The following is a 20,046-nucleotide window of genomic DNA, read 5'->3' as shown; positions in this document are numbered from 1 at the left end:
TAGAGAATTAATGTTTTTGATCACAGTGAATCCTGCTTGAAGTGTACATGTGTGAACTTCAAGAAAATTGAGAATGGACTTTAGCTTTAAATCCTCACATCATTGAATAGTCATCATGCTTAACGTTGGTCACACAAATGAAGAATAACCAGTTGATTCATACATCAGTGTGATGCTGGTATTCTTAGAACAATACTCTAGCATGTCGCTGTCCCCCATCAAAAGTGGAAAGAGAGTTAGGGTGGCACGGTGGTGCAGTGGTTAACAGTGCTGCCTCACAGTGCTGAGGACTCAGGTTCGATCCTGGCCCCGGGCCACTGCCCATGTGGAGTTTGCACATTCTCCCCGTGCCTGCATGGGTCTCACCCCACAACCCAAACATGTGCAGGGTCGGTGGATTGGCCACATAAATTGTCCCTTAATTGGAAAAAAAATTTAAAAGTGGGGGAGGGAGAGTAGTAGTAAACATTTTCACTGAAAATTAATTTTATGGCATCCGTAACGATCTTGGCTCTCTGAAGACAAACTGTGGAAGTCATTTGGGGAAATGGCAAAAATTGTTTTCTGCATGCGACAGCTCTTCAGCTGTTCACATCTAGAGTTTTCAGTCCTTTTTTAAGTATCCAATTACTGTATAACTAATGCTTCCTTCATTACTCCCAAAAAGGAAATAAAATGTTTTCTGCAATCTTCTTTACCACCTTTACATGACTTCAGCTTATTTGCCGTGTGTTCCTATAGTGTTGTGCATCAGATATTAGTCCTCTCTCACGTAGCAACGAAAATTGTGAGTGTCACCTGTTTGATTTATACTTTTTAAATCAGCTAATCATAAATGTAGTAATCCTTTGCATTACAATATATTTTCAGAATGCTATGCATTGATTCTTTTGTATACCTAGAACTGTAGTTAATAGAAATCCTATTGCCAAGTGACAAATTTCAAAAATCAGCAGATTGGTCTTGCTGCAAATTCACCTTTTCAGTTAGTGTAGTGATATTTCACATTTACTGGTGCCACTGTAGTTTTATTTACAGAAGTTGCAATTAAAAACTGGTTAAACAGTAAAGATATAAAGAACGTAGCTAAATTTACAGGATATATTTAAAAATAAATCAGATGAATTTATGCTATAGATATTGACAATTGTGCCCTGAAAGCCATCTAATTTTAATTTGCTGTGTTGTTGCATATCACCAGAAACTTGTTTTAGTTCTATAACTATCAAATCCTATTGACTGTTGGGTAGTAAAGGAAAAAAACCATAGCAATGTGGAGGCGACACAAAACTTGGAAATGTAGTAAACAGTGTGGAGGATAGTAACAGACTTCAGGAAGACATCGACTGATGAAATAGGTGGGCATAAGGCAGATGAAATATAGATAAGGAAAAATGATGAGACACAGTACAATTTTAAGGAGGTAGGAGACTTGGAGGTTTACTTACACAAATTTCTGAAGATGCCAGGACAAGTTCATAATTTAGTTCACTATTTTAAAAATGTAGTAGATCCATGGACTTAAAAATAGAGATATAGAGTATAAAAATAAAGCAAGTTAAGCTAAACTTGTTGAAATCGATAGTTAAGCCTTGGCTAGAGTGTTGTATTGAATTCTAACCTCCCTAAACAATTCTGACCTTGCAGAGGCTGCAGAAGAGATTTACTAGAATGGTACCAGAGATGAGAAGTTTCTGTTATCTGGAGAGACTAGAGAAGCTGGGATTATTCTCCTTGCAGCAGATAATGATAAGGAAAGATTTAATAGAGGTTTCAGAATTATGGGGGGGGCGTGGCTTTAAGAGAGTAGATATAGGGCGCGATTCAGCTAAATGGGAACAAAGTCCGATAGCGAGCACGTTTAGCCGCGTGTCTCCCAGCTCTCATAGCACCAAGAACACGGTTATACAACGCCACTCGCATTAAATAAGGCACCTCAGTAGGGGACGAGTGGCCGAGGCCGCACGTAGCCCAATTTTCTACACTGAGGAGCTCCGCTCGACAGAATCCAAGTATAGCGAGAGTCTCCAAAGACCCCAATGTGACTCCCCCAAGCCCCAACACACTATGGGAGGGTTCCCGGCCCCCCTGCAACAGCCGTGCTGGGTACCCCTGGCCCGATCAAATGCCAGCTTAGCACCTTGGCAGTGCCAACCTGGTACCCTGACAGTGCCCCTGCCAGCTGGCAGTGCCACCAGGGCACCTTCGCAGTGCCAAGCTGGCAGTGCCAGGGTGCTCAGGTGGCACCAGCAGTGTGCCCAAAGGACATGTACCTGGGGTCTCCAATCCCCTGGACACCCACACGAGTGTAGTTCCGTCTGGTTTCCATTTGTGAGGACCAATGCTGAACGGCACTCGCCCGAGGTCACCGAGGTAAAGGGGGTGAATCCCAAAGCATCAGACGCCTCAGGAATCAGCACATTAAAGTGAGTCTCGCTCTAATATGCAGATTTGCTAAAAAGTGATCTCGCCCATATATCGCAAAATCTTGCGACATCGCATTAGATCTCGCGAGGCGTTGTGAGCCAGGTAGATCCCATGAGCGGGGCCTCCCAGATTTTATCGCTGTGCTGTGGCAAGCTGCCTTTCGGGCACAGCCTGGCCGTTAGATCACACCCTTTGAAAAAGTATTTCCACTGGCAGGAGGTTTGGCAATTGGAGACACTAATTTAAAATAATTTGCAAAAGAATGAAAATGAAGGGAATTTATTTCACTCAGTAATATGGTGTGAAGTGCATTATCTGAAGGGGTGGTGGAAGCAGATTCAATATTAACTGTCAAAAAGAAATTGAAGGCCATAATTGATAGGTAAATCCTGCGGAGCCAAAAGGAAAGAGCAGGTGAGTTGGACTAATTCGTAGCTCCTCCACAGAGCTGGCATAGACCTAATGTGCTGAATGGCCTCCTGTATTGCATAAGTCTGAGGCTTTCCTATATTGATCTTATTGAATCATTAAGTTAGAGAGTCATGTTAGATGGTGATATTCTGCAAGAATAGATCATGATATTTTCACTATGAAAGCTTCACAGTGCAGTCTTTTATGTATTGCTGATAGTAGCATTAAACACAAATGAAAATATCTGTCCTATAGGTTCTTCAAATAAGAAATTATATTATAATTATATTTTCTTAAAATCTCAACTGATTTCCATTTCAGAAATATTTCACCAAACTATTCCACTAAAGTCTTAATCTCAACTGATTTCTATTTTGGAACTATTTCACCAAACCATTGCACTAAATCTGTTACTTAAACCATCTGTTAAAGTTTTATTTTTAAAAATGTAATACAAACCATAATTCCTGCAGTGTCCCCAATTTCTAATACTTAAATGTTATGAATCTTTGAAAATGGTTTCTGGCTGATATTCACAAGCTCCAGTATAAGTAAATTACAAAATTAAAACACATTACACAATTCGGACAAAGAAAAGGCGTGGATAATCTTGGTGCTGAAAGGTGTGAGGATGTCAGTTCAACGTTGCACGCACTTAAGTACTGTGTTCCCAGCCTTGACGATACTAGAGTGGTAGTTTCTGAGCACTTGCTGCTACCTCAGCAGGAGGGGTGAAAAAACTCGGAAGCCACTTTACTGGGCAATTCTTGTGCTCTTTCCAAAGTCAGGTAACAAGAAAATATTGATAAAAGACTTGGGATCATGTTGCCTATTGGCCTGATCAAGGAATGTAAAATTGGAGGGAGAAACAAAAAGATGAAATAGCAACTTTTTGAAAATTAAAAGTGGAATTTGAGAGTGCCATTGGTAAATGATGTACAACATAATGTATGCTGAAGCGTATGGACATCACCTGTTTTATCATGTTCGATGACTTCAGACAGGGCTTAGGTGAGAGCATTATAATTGGCCTCTGTGTTTCTGGGCTAGCAAATTAGTGGGCTGCTGTTCTTAAAGTTCAAGCAGACATTAAAAATTTATAGCACTATGGAGAGAAGAGCACGGAAAGCCAGGGGCCTGGAATCCGTTCCGGTCTTGGGTGACTGACTGTGTGGAGTTTGCACATTGTCCTGTGTCTGCGGCATGAGTTTCCTCCAGGTGCACCGGGTTCCTCCCACAGTCCAAAGATGTGCAGGTTTGGTGGAATGGTCGTGCTAAAAATTAATGTAGTATCCAAAGATGTGCAGGTTAGGTGGGATTACGGAGATACGGTGAGGCAATGGCCCTAGGTAAGGTGGTCTTTTAGGGGGTCAGTGCAGACCCAATGGGCCAAATGTTCTGGACTCGTTCTGCACTGCAGGGATTCTATGGAAAGGTTCTCCTGATGTCCTGCTCAACAAAACACTTAAGATTGATTACATTAGATATATATCCAATTTAATTATTTGTAGCATGCTGTGGCTGCTGCGTTTACTGTTCAGAAAATACAGTGATGCTAGTTGTGGTGCTTTCAGATGGGTATTGTGATGTGAAAATATGCTATATGAAAGCGACATTGCCCAAAACCCGCGACTCCCTCAATGATACTGTCACAGATAGATTTTAATTTGCAGTCATTTTAATTGTTTGATAATGAAACATTCCATATGTAGGAGCAAAAGAATCCTACCTTCAAAAACAGGTGACACAATAGGTGTTTCAATTTTCAAATGGCTTTTGGTGTACAAATAGATTAGTTGTGCTTGGGACAAATTCATGATCCTCCTTTCCCATTCCATCCCATCCATGCCTTTTTGCATGGCAGATGAACCAATTAATTAATGTGGTTTTCATTAAAGTGTCTTTATTTGCATATAGCTTTGTCGCAGGAAATCATCAGTGAATTGCCCAAAGGTAAAATGCCACTGTGTTACTTATTTGGTGTACTTTTGGTATTGAAAATAAAAAAGCTGAACTTGTACATTTGCATGACTTTCAGTATATTGCTGTTGAAAAAGCTGAATAGTACATTATGATTTGATAAATGTTCTGTATGTGCAGCCAGAGTGTTATTTCCAAACATAATTAGATTTTGATATAAAAGGGCGGCATGGTGACGCAGTGGTTAGCACTGCTGCCTCACGGATCGATCCCGGCTCTGAGTCACTGTCTGTGTGGAGTTTGCGCATTCTCCCCCGTGTCTGCATGAGCCTCACCCGCACAACCTAAAAAGATGTGCAGGTTAGGTGGATCGGTCATGTTAAATTGCCCCTTAATTGAGAAAAAAAAAGAATTGGGTACTCTAAATTTATTATTGCTTTAATTTTTATAAGTGTTCGATATAAATGACTGCATGACCATTAAAAATAATAAATATATTGGCATGGTGTTTTCTCTTTAGGTGCATCCTGGATGTTCAACTGAAATATGTGTCCAGTGTATTGCCCATTTTTACGATGTCAGGACACAGTCCAGTATCTTGAATTTCTTTAGAGTACACTTAAATATAAAATGGACATAAATTAACACATACCTGTATATCATTTAAGTCTTAAAATTCAAGTTTCAACTCATTAAGCAATCATTGATACACATTAGACACAGATGTTTAAGAACCTGCAATCAAGGAAGCTTTCCAGTTTTTGAGGCGATTCCTGCTCATGCCATAAGCGTACATTAAAGAAATGGAAAATATAAAGCAGATCGCGGTCATGTATTGTTTTTCAAACCACACAACAAAATTTGCAACCGAAAAGATCAAAAAAATGACATTGCTTCCTACTATGCTTAGCATTCCACAAAACCTAAAAAAATTCAGAGTCTGGTTGGTCAGTTTTATGTGTGATGATTTGGTCATATGGAAGATTTGACGGATGGGTGTAAAAGACTTGAGCATATTGGTAGTTATGCCTGTAACTACTTTATACTTGAATTCTCTTAACCCATGCAATTTGTTTGCACCCCAATCGCAGGTGTAACAGCACCAATGTGAGGGAAACTCCATGCTAATTTCTCCTGTTTTGCAACAAGATTTTTTTTTACCTAAATGTGCCTTCAGAGAATTTGCAGATTTTTTGAATAGGGTGTTTACATGAGTGATAGCTTACAAGTTTTTTTTTTAAATCTAGTTTTCCTGATAAAGTATGAAAATTCATTGGTGTCCTGGAAAAAATTAAAACCTCCCTTTTAGGATGCTTTGTAATCCGAATATATTGAAATGTTGCTGAATTGTTACTCCTGTCCAGAAATTATTTTGTTGCCGTATTCTTGAATATATGTATCCATTGCTAATTACTTTAGCATATGTTTTAACAGTAAATATATTATTGACTACTTGTGTAAATATTTAAATTTGCTGTGTTTTTAGATGCGTTAAGCTTTCAGAAGTTATTGTTTTGATAAAGTAGAACCACACTGATTATCTCAAATAATGTCTTGTGGAGCCGGAGTGTCCAGAGATCCGACTCTGGGATGAATTTTAATTGTGCAGTCTGGGTGTATAAAATTTACTTGTAAATTCCTAAGATGTATCAACACTGTTCAGTCATTTGAATTGATATTTTTTATTTAGTTTCTGCCCAGTAGCTTTTCCCCAAATAAATTTGAAAAATTAGATATTTCAGAAGTTTCTGTTAAATGAAATTATATATTTTTATGGTCCTGCGCAGTGATATTGCGATTGCTGACCAGACAGAGACAATTAGGTAATTGTCCATGGATTACTGCTATAAGTGACTAGGATTGTATTTCCGCACATAATTTATAATGAACAACTATCCTCCACTCACTGCTTTTTCCTCAACCAATAACTGCTTTTATCAAGAGACAGCTGCAGTTCCATTCATGCATTGTGTTTGTTATGGTTCTGAGATAATTTGTCCTGTCCCACCTCCAGCTGTTGTCTGGAGCAATGGTGTCAATGTATACTTGTTTAACAAGGCTGTGTGTGAGAGAAGGATCTGCACACAAGTTGTGTTCTGTGAACTTTAAGATGAGGAGAGAGGCAGATGGAAATCAAAGGGGGTATGGAGTGAAAATGTTCTTCATGTATTGTTGCTTTAATTTTCAAAAACATCTAGCATGTTGAGACCAACTACTTACCTCGTGTTCTGTTTAATTGGCTAGAAAAGTTGGTGCTAATTGTGCATACTTGAAGGGATTGATTTTAATTTCAAGAGACCGAGAGGTGGACAAGTGTTTTCTTTCTTCACTCTTAGTTGATTTTTTAAAAGTTGAACCTTGAATGCAAAAACACTTGAAAGAAATAGGGGGAGAGAAAGTGGTTGAAACTGAGGAACCTCTGGCCTTTCACTGCTGCCCCAGAGAGATAGAGAAGCATGTGAGAGTAAATAGCAGGTTAAAGAGTAATGTGAATAACAAAGAAATAAATGAGAACATGAGGTATAGGCATTGAGTTGGTAGTTTACAGGAAGGGGTAAAGGAGTGATGGGATTGTACAAAGTAGGTATTAGGAAGGTGAGGGAATAGAGGGTTGTGTAGAGGTTCAGGAAAGTATATGATGGAAGAGGAAGACAGGGACTGAAAATGACTGTTTTCCTTGTAATTCTACAGAAGGTGTTGCCTGCAACTATTCTTGGTTAATTTCCCTCCCATACCACAAATCACCTCCCACTTCGCACTCTGAAAAGAAAGGGGAATAAAGAGAATCAAAAGAGACCAGAGTGAAGCAAAAGTGTTCAGAGTGGGTGAAGTAACCGAGAGAGAAACAGCAACATGAAGGCATTAGAGTGTGTTACATAATCTCTGGATTGCTAGGGTATATAATTCTATGGGTTAAGCTCCTCCGTGTTCACAGACCTTAGCACCCCAACATTGAACCTGCACCCCAGAATTCTCTCAGACTACAGACAGTAACCTGCAGTATTCCACGACCACCCTGCATTGTCATACATATAACCTTACTAAACGATTCCAGTTCCTAGTCTGCCTCCCCCTCCTTAAGGTCTCCCAACTTCTGGTTCACGATTGCATCCAAACCTCTCGTTCACTTTCTGCAGTTTGCCATGAAGAGCTGGTCACCTCCCCTTCCACACCTGGAACCCACTGAGTGCTCCCCAGCTTCAATCCTCCTAATTTCTTCCCAGATCCTCGCATTTTGCTAGTGTTGGTTTGCACATGTCCCACCTTCTGCCACACAACTTTCCCATACTTAATCTGTGCACCCACCTGAATGTATTTTATTCAGGGTACCCAAATACCCTGGAGGCAACACGGTGGCACAGTAGTTAGCGCTGCTGCCCAACAGCACCAGGGACTCGGGTTCAATTCCAGCCTTTCCTCCATGGTTTCCTCCCGGTGATCCGGTTTCCTCCCACAGTCCAAAGAAATGCAGGTTAGGTGGATTGGCCACGCTAAATAGTCCCTTAGTGTCCAGAGATTGTGCATGCTAGATGGGGTTACAGGGATAAGGTGTGTGAGTGGGCCTAGGTAGGGTGTTCTTTCAAAGTGTTGGTGCAGACTCAATGGGCCGAACGGCCACCTTCTGCACTGTAGGAATTCTATTTTACCATTCGTCGTTAGAGCTCCAGTGAATGTTCAAGTAAATTACAGACAGAATTTATCTCTAGAACTCATAAGTTATTTTAGGGTAATTGGCAAGCAATCATGTTGCTTTCAAATGTATTTGCCTTTCTAATTGTTTGAGAGCCATTGGGTGGAATTTAATATAACTGATGAGGTTTCAGCCCACCGGTTGGAGAACCTGTGGGAAACCCATATTGTTTCTGAGGGGAGAACCAATCAGATTAACTGGCAGTATCAGGCAGTACCTGGGATTCATGACCCCCCCCCCCCCCCCCCCCCCCCAGGGGATGGAAAGGCGAGAGCCCCCGAACTCTGGCTAGCATCTCTACATTGTTGGCAGTGTCACTGGAGGGGTGGCTGCTACGTTAATGCACCCACAGGGGACCTGGGATTGCCAAGGGGTCCACACCATAAGTGAGTGGGGGCAGGATGAGGTTTGCGGGGTCTGGGACAAGGGCATGTAGTCACCCCCACCCAATTCCAGATCCCTCGATCAGGTACTAAGTGCCTTTGAAAACGCGGCACCCACGCACGACCTCCCTCACCTCTCCCTAAGAGGTTTGCCGGTTTTCAAGAGGCATGTAAAAGCTGTGCCAGTCGCATGTAATCCCCAAGCCACCACTAAGTTCCGATGGGCTCGGGATAATCGGTGTCAATTGACTCATGAATGAGCCTAATTGACAATTTGCATGAGTCGGTGTATTTCCCCAAGGGCCTGTTCCTGCCTCCAATTTAATTTAGAGAGGTTAAAATATAAATATTAGGATGGCGTACTTAGGAAAGTGTACTGGTATGATACAGTTGCCATCCCACTAAATTACCACTTTGGGGTAGAGCCCAGCACAAGTCAGCAATTTCCCTCTACTAGGAGGGAAAGCAATCTCAGAGGCAGTCAGAACAAAGCTGCTCCTGCACATCACAGGAGTACCAGATCAAGAGTAGAATGGATGAAGAATTGGGCTTCTTGCCTTCTTCATTGCTGTTGGTACATGACCTGAGGAAAAGTGCAAAGATTGGGAGAAGATAATCTGAAGAAATGGTTGCATGCATATTGTCTGATCGTTTTTATTTTTAAATAATTTTTTGTAAATATGATGTGATTTAACCAATGTGTTGGTTTTGTTCCAGGAAAAAGCTATGGACAACTCAAGTAGCTAATTGTAGCATTGTAGCTAATAATTGATATTTATGAATGAATGCAACCTGATACATTGTTGAGCAGATGAAATATCATAAATGTTACTGATCTTTGTTATTATGCAAATATGGCAGATGAATTTTAAAGATTAATTTTCTATAATAAATAGTAGAGATTTGAAAAAGATGCACAGGCACATACCTGACTCTCAGATGTCAGGTTTATGTCAAAATGTGAGAAAGCTTAAGTTGTTTTTACTTCCTTTAGGGTGATCTGCCAGACACTCATGCAAAATTCCATGTCTTGTTTCTTTTCTTTGTGGCGGCCATGTTCTTCATCAGTTTACTATCACTCTTCAGTTATCACTGTTGGCTGGTCAGCAAAAATAGGTCCACAATAGGTAAGATGGCCATTAAACTGGTTACAAATTTGCTTTGATCATCAGAATAATATTAATGCCCCATAGTTGTGGCTTTTACAGATGCATTGCTGCTTATGGTTATTGTTGTGTAGTTAAAAAAATGATTCTTAAATATGGCTGTCCTATTAAAATATTGGGAGATTTTCTTCAATCAATGTGGCTGTATCTTGATAAATTTGTATTACTGATTTGAAGGAAAAAGTGTACTGCTGTTAACCAAGTACTTTTTTTTCCCCCCAGAGGCTTTCCGTGCGCCAATGTTCCGAAATGGCCCCGATAAAAATGGATATAGCCTGGGATTTTCCAAAAATTTAAAGCAGGTGTATGGAGATCAAGGAAAATACTGGCTTCTGCCTATTTTTACAAGGTATGTTTTGTTCGGAGCTAAGGTGGAGGGCGCACATGATCAAAATGTATCATAAGAATGTTAGTTGAGAATTTGGTACGGGTGAGGATTTGTTTCAGAAGGGGAAGGAACTGATTTTTGCCTTTAACATTTGGAATGCTTTGTAGAAGCTTGAGGCAGTAAATATTTAAAACAAGAAACCTGTAACTAATACTTTATTAATTGAACTAGTTTAATATAATTTGTTTAAAAATAACTTTTTTTTAAAAAGTGGTAACATAATTGCATAAAAATTCAAATATTCAATTAACTGGAGGTGGCAGTGCAGGAAATGTGCCGTACTTGCAGGAGTTTGTGGAAAGCAACATGATCTCAAGCAACCATATCTGCAGTAAATGTCAACGAATTAAGGAACCTCAGCTGAGAGTTGTTGAACTAGAGTCCAAGGTTTGACCCAGGAGGCAGTCACACGCCTTAGGATGGGTGGTGTTTTTGATTTGGTTAGTGATTAGAGGCTGGAAGATGTGACTCTGACATGTGTTGGCTACCCAGTGCCAGGCTGAAGTACTATTCCTCATGGCTCGAGAAGGAGGGGGAGGATCCAGTTGTCATGGTCCACATAGAAACCAGTACCATGGATAAAATTAGGAATGTAGTTCTGCTGAGAAAGTTTGAGGACCTTGAACACAAATTAAAAAGTAGAACCTCAAAGAAAATCTCTGGATTACTGCCTGAGCCATGCAGAAATTGGCATATAGACAGAAGAGATCATGAATGGTCTGGTTTTCATTTACCAGAGTTCTCTTTATTTTACAATGGAAGGTTGCACATTCTACCTCCTGGTTAAGAAATGAAGAAAGAGAAAACTCAGAATTTGCAAACCTGACAGTAGTAGGAAAATGCTAAATCCTATCATAAAGGACATGACAGTAGGGCACTGGAAGTTCGCTGTGATTAGGCAGAGTTAATATGGTTTTATCGTGTTTGACAAATCTGTTGGAATCTTTTGAGGTTGTAGCTGGCAGGGTAGATAAGGGAGAACCACTGGTTGTGTATACTTGGCTTTTCAGAAGGCAATCGATACGGTGGCAGATGTTGCACAGATTGAGGTAGTATATCAGTATGGATCTAGAATTGTCTCAAGATGGAACACAAAGCAGGAATAAGTGAGCCATTTTCAAGATGGCAGGATAATCAATGGAGTGCCGAAATATCTGTGCTTGGACTTCAACTATTTCACATCTATATCAATGTATTTGATGGCTACACAAAGCTAGGTGAGAGGTTAAGCTGTGAAGTGGATGCAAAGGGCCTGCAAGGAATATAGACTAATTAAATGAAAGGGTAATAAGGTGGTAGATAAGTAAGATCATAAGAAATAGGGCCATGAGTAAGCCGTTCGGCCTCTCGAGCCTGCTCCACCATTCAGTAATGTCATAGCTGATCAGATTGTGACCTTAATTCCACTTTGCAGCGGCCCACCCATAACCTTGACTCAAAAATCTGCCAAACACAGCCTTGAATATATTCAAGAATGCAGTCTGCAGCGCCCTTTGGAAAGAGAATTCCAAAGATTAACAACCCTCCGAGAATTAATTCCTCCTCAACACCATCTTAAATAGAAAGCTCCTGATATTTAAGCTCTACTTACTAGTTCCAGATTCCTCATGAGGGGAAACATTCTCTCAGCAGCTACCTGTCCAGCCCTCTCAGAATTTTATCAATAAGATCATCTCTCCTTCTAAACCCCATTCTCCAAATGGCTTTCAATGCAAGCACATCCCTCAATTAAGTAGACCAAAAGTGTACACAGGAGTCTAGGTGTGGTCTCACCAATGTCCTGTACAACTTTAGCAAGACTTCTCAATGGGAACAGTTTCTCCCTTTCTAGTCTTTCCAAATCCCTCTTGATTTTGAATACCTCTATCAAATCTCCCCTCAACCTTTTCTTCTCCATGGAGAACAGTTCTAGCTTCTCTAATCCATCTACGTAACTGAAGTTCCTTATCGCTGGAAGTATCTCTGGAATCTTTTCTGCACCCTCTCCAATGACTTCATATTCTTGCTAAAAGTCCGGTGCCCATAACTGGATGCAATGCTCCAGCTGTGGCCAAACCAATGTTTTCTAAAGCTTTATCATAGCATCCTTGCTTAAGTACTCTATGCCCCTATTGATAAAGCCCATATGCTTTATTAACTGCTCGCTCAACCTGTCCTGCACATATGCAATTATACTACATTCCCCTTGCAATGAAGACCAACATCCCATTTGTCCCTCATCTAATTATTTGTCGTGCCTGTCACATACTAATGTTTTGTGATTCGTGCACAATGACATTCAGATCCCTCTGTACCACAGCATTCTGTAGTCACTCTCCATTTAAATAACCTTTTTTGTTCCTCGCGTCAAAGTGGACAACCTCACATTTTACCACATATTAAACTCCATCTGCCAGATTTTTGCCAATTTATTTAATCTATCTCTAATCCCTTTATCATCTCACAAATTGCTTTCCTCTCCAACTTTGTATTGTCAGGAAATGTTGTTACAATACACCTGGTTCCTTCATACAAGCCATTAATGTGCATTACAAATAATTGAGACCCCGGTAATGATCCCACAGTTAAAATTTGGCAACCTGAAAATGGCCCATTTATCGTGGTTCTCTGCTTCCTGTTAGCTCGTCAATCTTCTACCCATGCTAATATGTTGCCCCCAAAACCATGAGCTCTTATCATGGGAGTTACCTTTTATTATAGCTCCTTATCAAATGCTTTTGGAAATCCAAATACACTAAATCAGCTGTTTCCCTTTTGTTCACCCTGCATATTACATCCATGAAGAACTCTAATATTTGTCAAACATTATTTCCCTTTCACAACCACGTTGATTCTGCTTGATTATATTATGATTTTCTTAAACACCCTGCTACTACTTCCTTAATTTTGAATTCCAGCATTTTCCCAACGACAGATGTTACTTGAACTGAACAATGGATTCCTGCATTCTGTTGTTGCTAACTTTTGGTTGGTTCAATTGGCTCTGTTTTATAACCTTTGTTCTCGAGTCGCCAGGTATCTTTATGATACCGCCACGAGGTTCAAGTTCAAGTAATGATCAATAACTCAATACACCGATTAGTAAGATTCAAATCAAAGCACATTTATTATACACAGTAATCGCTACTCATGCATAAATTCTACTTCTAAGCTACTTCTACAACTAACAGGCCTATACTTAGCTTCGGACTGGCCCACCAGGTCAGGGGAACAAGTGGCCTTTCGTTCGGGTTCTGAGTCTGCGGGATTCGAAGTTGGTACGGATTGGTAGCTAGGACCGCCTATCTCGTAGCGAGAGTTGACTTAAGACTTACTGGATATCGGCGGCAGCTGCACCGGTCACTGTCAAGGGTTGGTTCGCGTTGCTGAGTGACCCGGTCAAGAAGAACGATTCAAACTTGGGGGCTTAACTTTATAGTCCCCAGGGGCTTCCCGCCTTTTGGGGCGGACCCTGTACCTGGTTCCAAGTGATTGGACTTTGTTCCAATCGCTTGGTTCGATTTCTCCAATACTGGAGCGGTTCCCTGACCGATGGGCGGTCTTGAGGTGTCCGTTAACCTCTTTTGTGTTGGCTCCTGCTGGCGCCAGGGAGTCTGGCTTGGCTTTGTTTATCCCAAATGTTTCGATTGTTCCCGGGGATCGCTCATTAGTATGTAGATGGCTGCTACATTATTATGCAGATGGCTGCTTGTATCGATGCTGTCTGGGCTTTTGCAGAGTTTAATACACAGTAACTTGCACCTGCTAGTTTCTGCCTGTGTTGGCTGAATTTCCCTTCAGCCTTTGCTGTTCTCCATTTTAAATCGGGGCTTGGCCAACCCAGGTGGCTACACTCATTCCTTGTGAGCCTTACGCGAAGCGTGAAGGATCACATAACTGCGTTGTTTTTCATTCCCTGACCAGGCGAGCACTCTTCTATGGCCTCGACACTGACCATAACTATGCAAAAAAATTTTAACTGACAATTCTGAGGGGCGCTATGTCAAACAGGGACATGCATTACAAAACAAGAAAATCGGAACCTCTAACTATCCTTAATAAATTACACTCACTCAAACATTTCATCACACTAACTTCCTAAACCATACAAACAAAATCATAGCAGTATTATACACATTCTCTGGCTTGGCAGTCAAGCTCAGGATTGTACAATTGCTCATGAACATTTCTTTATTTACAACAAATCACAAACGAATGGTCTTTATTATAGATCGCGGGGGTCGGGGGTCTGGTCATATCCGAAAATAGGGGATCTTATCCTATATACCGGGGTGCGAGCACGGTAGGCTCTCCTTCTCCATTTTCTCAGACGAATAGTCTGCACAATGCAGCAGAGTATCGCCAATACCCAATAGGGATTCTATCAAGTAGGACAGGGAGTACCAGGTTATAAACCTGCCACACCAAGATGGTGTGGTGTCGCGTGTGACTGGGCTCTGTGTACTGTGGGGGAAGTGAATCATTAACGGCTGGGGGAGTTGAGGTCAGAGGGTTCGCGTTCGCGCGCAACCAAATGTCCATTAGGGTTATGAGCCACGCGGAGGATGTCCTCATGGTTCTTCTTCTCTTCTCTTTTCTCTGGTTCTGGAGTTCTGTGGGATCAAGCATAGTGGCTGTTACTATCTTGCTTTAATATCTCGTATGATAGCCTGTTAAGGAATTAGGGAAACACGTGGCTAAAGGAGTTGTGCGGGAAAGAGGGATTCCATTTCATGGGGCATTGGCATCAGTACTGGGGCAGGAGGGACCTGTACCGTTGGGACGTGGTTCAATCGTGAATGACGTCAAAAGTCCAAAGTCACAGTCCAAAGATGTGCAGGTTAGGTGGATTGGCCATGATAAATTGCCCTTAGTGTCCAAAATTGCCCTTAGTGTTGGATGGGGTTGCTAGGTTATGGGGATAGGGTGGCGGTGTTGACCTTGGGTGGGGTGCTCTTTCCAAGAGCCGGTGCAGACACGATGGGCCGAATGGCCTCCTTCTGCACTGTAAATTCTATGACAATCTATGACTATGATTTAGTGGCCATTACTGAAACATGGTTAAAAGATGGTCACGACTGGGAGTTAAATATCCAAGGGTATCAGACTATACAAAAGGATAGAATGGACGGTAAGGGCGGTGGTGTAGCTTTGTTGTTTAAGGATGGTATCCGGGCAATAGTAAGGGATGATATTGGTGCTATGGAGGACAAGGTTGAATCGATTTGGGTGGAAATCAGGAATAGTAAGGCGAAAAGGTCACTGATAGGAGTAGTCTATAGGCCACCAAATAGTAACAGGATGGTAGGGCAGGCAATAAGCAAAGAAATAACGGATGCATGTAGAAATGGTACAGCGGTTATCATGGGAGATTTTAATCTGCATATCGATTGGTTTAACCAGGTTGGTGAAGCAGCCTTGAGGAGGAGTTTATAGAATGTGCCCGGGATAATTTCCTGGAACAGTATGTAATAGAACCTACAAGGGAACAAGCGGTCCTAGATCTGGTCCTGTGTAATGAGGCAGGATTGATTAATGATCTCATAGTTCGGGATCCTCTTGGAAGGAGCGACCACAATATGGTGGAATTTAAAATACAGTTGGAGGATGACAAGGTAAAATCAAACACTAGTGTTTTGTGCTTAAGCAAAGGCGATTACAATGGGATGAGAGAAGAACTAGCTAAGGTAGACTGGGAGCAAAGACTTCATGGTGAAGCAGTTGAGGAACAGTGGAGAACCTTCCGAGCGATCTTTCACAGTGTTCAGAAAAGGTTCATACCGACAAAAAAGAAAGACGGTAGAAAGGGGAAAAATCGACCGTGGATATCTAAGGAGGTGAGGGAGAGTATCAAATTGAAGGAAAAAACATACAAAGTGGCAAAAATTAGTGGGAGACTAGAGGACTGGGAAGTCTTTAGGGGACAACAGAAAGCTACTAAAAAAGCTATAAAGAAGAGTAAGGTAGACTATGAAAGTAAACTGGCTCAGAACATAAAAGCAGATAGTAAAAGCTTCTACAAATATATAAGACAAAAAAGAGTGGGTAAGGTAAATATTGGTCCTTTAGAGGATGAGAAGGGAGATTTAATAATAGGAGATGGGGAAATGGCTGAGGAGCTGAAGAGGTTTTTTGGGTCAGTCTTCACAGTGGAGGACACAAATAACATGCCAGTGACTGATGGAAATAAAGATATGATAGGTGAGGACCTTGAGATGATTGTAATCACTAAGGAGGCAGTATTGGGCAAGCTAATGGGGCTAAAGGTAGACAAGTCTCCTGGCCCTGATGGGATGCATCCCAGAGTGTTAAAAGAGATGGCTAGGGAAATTGTAAACGCACTAGTGATTTATCAAAATTCACTAGACTCTGGGGTGGTCCCAGAGGATTGGAAAGTAGCAAACGTGACACCACTGTTTAAAAAAGGAGGTCGGCAGAAAGCGGGTAATTATAGGCCGGTAAGCTTAATTTCGGTTGTAGGGAAAATTCTGGAATCTATCATTAAGGAGGAAATAGTGGGGCACCTGGAGGGAAATTGTCCCATTGGGCAGACGCAGCATGGGTTCACAAAGGGTAGGTCGAGTCTGACTAATTTGGTAGAATTTTTTGAGGACGTTACCAGTGCAGTAGATAACGGGGAGCCAATGGATGTGGTATATCTGGATTTCCAGAAAGCTTTTGACAAGGTGCCACACAAAAGGTTGCTGCATAAACTAAAGATGCATGGCATTGAGGGTAAAGTGGTAGCATGGGTGGAGGATTGGTTAACTAACAGAAAGCAGAGAGTGGGGATAAATGGGTGTTTTTCTGGTTGGCAACCTGTAACTAGTGGGGTCCCTCAAGGATCAGTGTTGGGCCCGCAGTTGTTCACAATTTACATAGACAATTTGGAGTTGGGGACCAAGTGCAATGTTTCAAAGTTTGCAGACGACACTAAGATGAGTGGTAAAGCAAAAAGGGCAGAGGATACCGGAAGTCTGCAGAAGGATTTGGATAGGTTAGGTGAATGGGCTAGGGTCTGGCAGATGGAATTCAATGTTGCCAAGTGTGAGGCTATCCATTTTGGGAGGAATAACAGCAGAATGGATTATTATTTAAACGGTAAGATGTTAAAACATGCTGCTGTGCAGAGGGACCTGGGTGTGCTGGTGCACGAGTCGCAAAAAGTTGGTGTGCAGGTGCAACAGGTGATTAAGAAGGCTAATCGAGTTTTGTCTTTCGTTGCAAGAGGGATGGAGTTCAAGACTAGTGAGGTTATGCTGCAATTGTATAGGGTGTTGGTGAGGCCGCAACTGGAGTATTGTGTTCAGTTTTGGTCTCCTTACCTGAGAAAGGACATATTGACACTGGAGGGAGTGCAGAGGAGATTCACTAGGTTGATCCCAGAGTTGAGGGGATTAGATTATGACGAGAGGTTGAGTAGACTGGGACTGTACTCATTGGAGTTTAGAAGGATGCGGGGGGATCTTATTGAAACATATAAAATTATGAAGGGAATAGATAGGATAGATGCGGGCAGGTTGTTTCCACTGGTCGGGGAAAGCAGAACTAGGGGGCATAGCCTCAAAATAAGGGGAAGTAGATTTAGGACGGAGTGTAGGAGGAACTTCTTCACCAAAGGGTTGTGAATCTCTGGAATTCCTTGCCCAGTGAAGCAGTTGAGAGGCTCCTTCTTTAAACGTTTTTAAGTAAAAGATAGATACCTTTCTAAAGAATAAAGGGATTCGGGGATAAGGTGTACGGGCCGGAGAGTGGAGCTGAGTCCACAAAGATCAGCCATGATCTCATTAAATGGCGGAGCAGACTTGAGGGGCCAGATGGCCTACTCCTGCTCCTAGTTCTTATGTTCTAATGTCCTTTAGTGCCAATTACTCCCTTTATAATTGGACACTATGTGTGACTCCCTCATTTATTTTTCAAAAATCGAATTTCAGGACAAGACACATTTACAAATAATGACCCAGTGCGAGCCGTCTCGCAGACTGTGCGATTTACCATCCAAATGTTTGAGGATGTAAATAGCATAAGGTTGGCAACCTAAGGGTCACCTGAAAACAAAACAAAACTTTTTTGAACAAAACGTGCCGAAATTAGGTGCGTATGGGCCGCGACGGGTAAGATTTGGATGGAGTCCCCGGGTAGGACGGCGACCAATGCCGTGTGTGCTCTACCCGAGCGTAGCTGACCAGAGGGGGGTTCCCAGGCAGGGCGGGTCCCAATGCCGTTTCTCCACTGCCTGAGCAACCAACAAGAACGGGCAAGAAATGTAGTCATCCTGGGGGGCTGCCGTATTGGTTCTACCTTCGAACCAGAAGGGCAGTTATGAATGGGGGTCTGTGTTTCAATCGACAGACGAGTTCCTCTGAACTGGCGTCTGGGACATTAACAAGTCTCTGCGGACAAACTAGTTCCGCTGAACTAGCGTCTGGTCAAACTAGTTTCTCTGACTTCCAGTGAGCGTCAGAAGGGTGGTGTCGTGGGGCCATGGAAAAAAAATTCCGGTCTGACATACAACATTTAACAGAACAAGTACAAACAACATCAAACATGCTGCAGGTTCCATCAGAAAGGACACTGTTTCTCCCAAGCGGTTCCTTTTTAAAACATCATCTGGACACCTCAGTTATCGGTTGCGAACAGGGTCGCAAAGGGGTTCTCGTTTTGGGAGTCAGACTCAAAGTCGTCATCTTCTCCCGGATGCCAAACTCTCGAGTGTATCAGGGCTGATAGGGCTGCATGGTGTGATCTGGGATCACTCTCGTCATTCCGGACGACTCTGTACGAATTATCTCGGTGCCAAAAGGTGGTGCCTAGTTCTGTGGGGACGGAGTCGGGGTCGTCATTGTAGGTCGGTGGTCGGTGGTGGGGTTTGTTCAGGAAAGTGATCGTGAAGGGATCACTCGAATCGTGGTCAGTTTCGCTGGGTGTCGGTCCTGTTGCATGGGGATAGTAGGGAGGTGTGCTGTGGCTATTGTCCGAGTCACAGTCGCTGTTGCTGCTGCTGCAGTCTGAGGGCGGTCCGGGGCGGAGTCTATATTTCGGGGGTGGAGTCGAGGTTGAGTCCGTGGCTGGGCTGGACGTGTTGGGGGAGGGTAGGGTTACGTTGGCTGTGGGCGGGGTGTGGTCTGCTGCGTCGAGCATGACGTGGTGTGCGTGGTTAGACTGTGTTCCATATGCCTTCGTCTGGTTGATATGGAACCACGCAGTCTTTCCATTGGGGTACTTTATTTTGTAGATGGAAGGGCTTACTTTGTCCGCAGTGGAGTACGGACCCGAATACTTAGGTGACAGGAATGTGCTGGGGTTGTATACGGAAAGCATGACTTGGTGTCCTACACTGAACTCAGTCGCATGCACTGTCTTATCGAAACAAGCCTTGCTCTGTTTCTTGTGCGCAATTTCACTGCGGCTGCTAGCTGAGCCGTTTTAACATTCTCCACTAATTGTTTGACTGCGTTCCCGTGTGTGAGGGCCGTCACTTCGGGCTGGTCAAATCTAATCCTAATAAAAATTCTGTGCCTTTCATGGGGCGTCCGGTCATGAGAGTGTGTGGGGTGTAACCTGTGGATGTGGAAACCGTATTTCACAGAAACATCAGTGCAAAAGGGAGGACCGAATTCCAAGTGGTGTTGTTTTGCTGGACCATTTTTCTGAGGGTTGATTTTAGGGTCCGATTCATGC

At 42.4% G+C, this 20,046-nt stretch overlaps 1 protein-coding gene across 2 annotated transcripts in view; it reads left to right on the top strand.

Annotated features, from left to right (window-relative positions):
* Positions 1 to 20,046, top strand: part of LOC140391866 (palmitoyltransferase ZDHHC20-B-like) — a 132,675-nt gene that overhangs the window by 81,760 nt on the left and 30,869 nt on the right. The window contains exons 8-10 of one of the 2 annotated variants that reach the window (XM_072476846.1): positions 4,756 to 4,791; positions 9,827 to 9,959; positions 10,221 to 10,347. In XM_072476846.1, coding sequence (XP_072332947.1) covers positions 4,756 to 4,791; positions 9,827 to 9,959; positions 10,221 to 10,347 — 296 coding nt within the window. The remainder of the gene's footprint in view (positions 1 to 4,755; positions 4,792 to 9,826; positions 9,960 to 10,220; positions 10,348 to 20,046) is intronic. The other variant, XM_072476848.1, reaches the window with a different exon arrangement.

Source organism: Scyliorhinus torazame, chromosome 15 (genome assembly GCF_047496885.1).
Source record: "Scyliorhinus torazame isolate Kashiwa2021f chromosome 15, sScyTor2.1, whole genome shotgun sequence".
NCBI lineage: Eukaryota > Metazoa > Chordata > Chondrichthyes > Carcharhiniformes > Scyliorhinidae > Scyliorhinus > Scyliorhinus torazame.
This window is presented reverse-complemented; position numbering and strand designations above follow the sequence as displayed.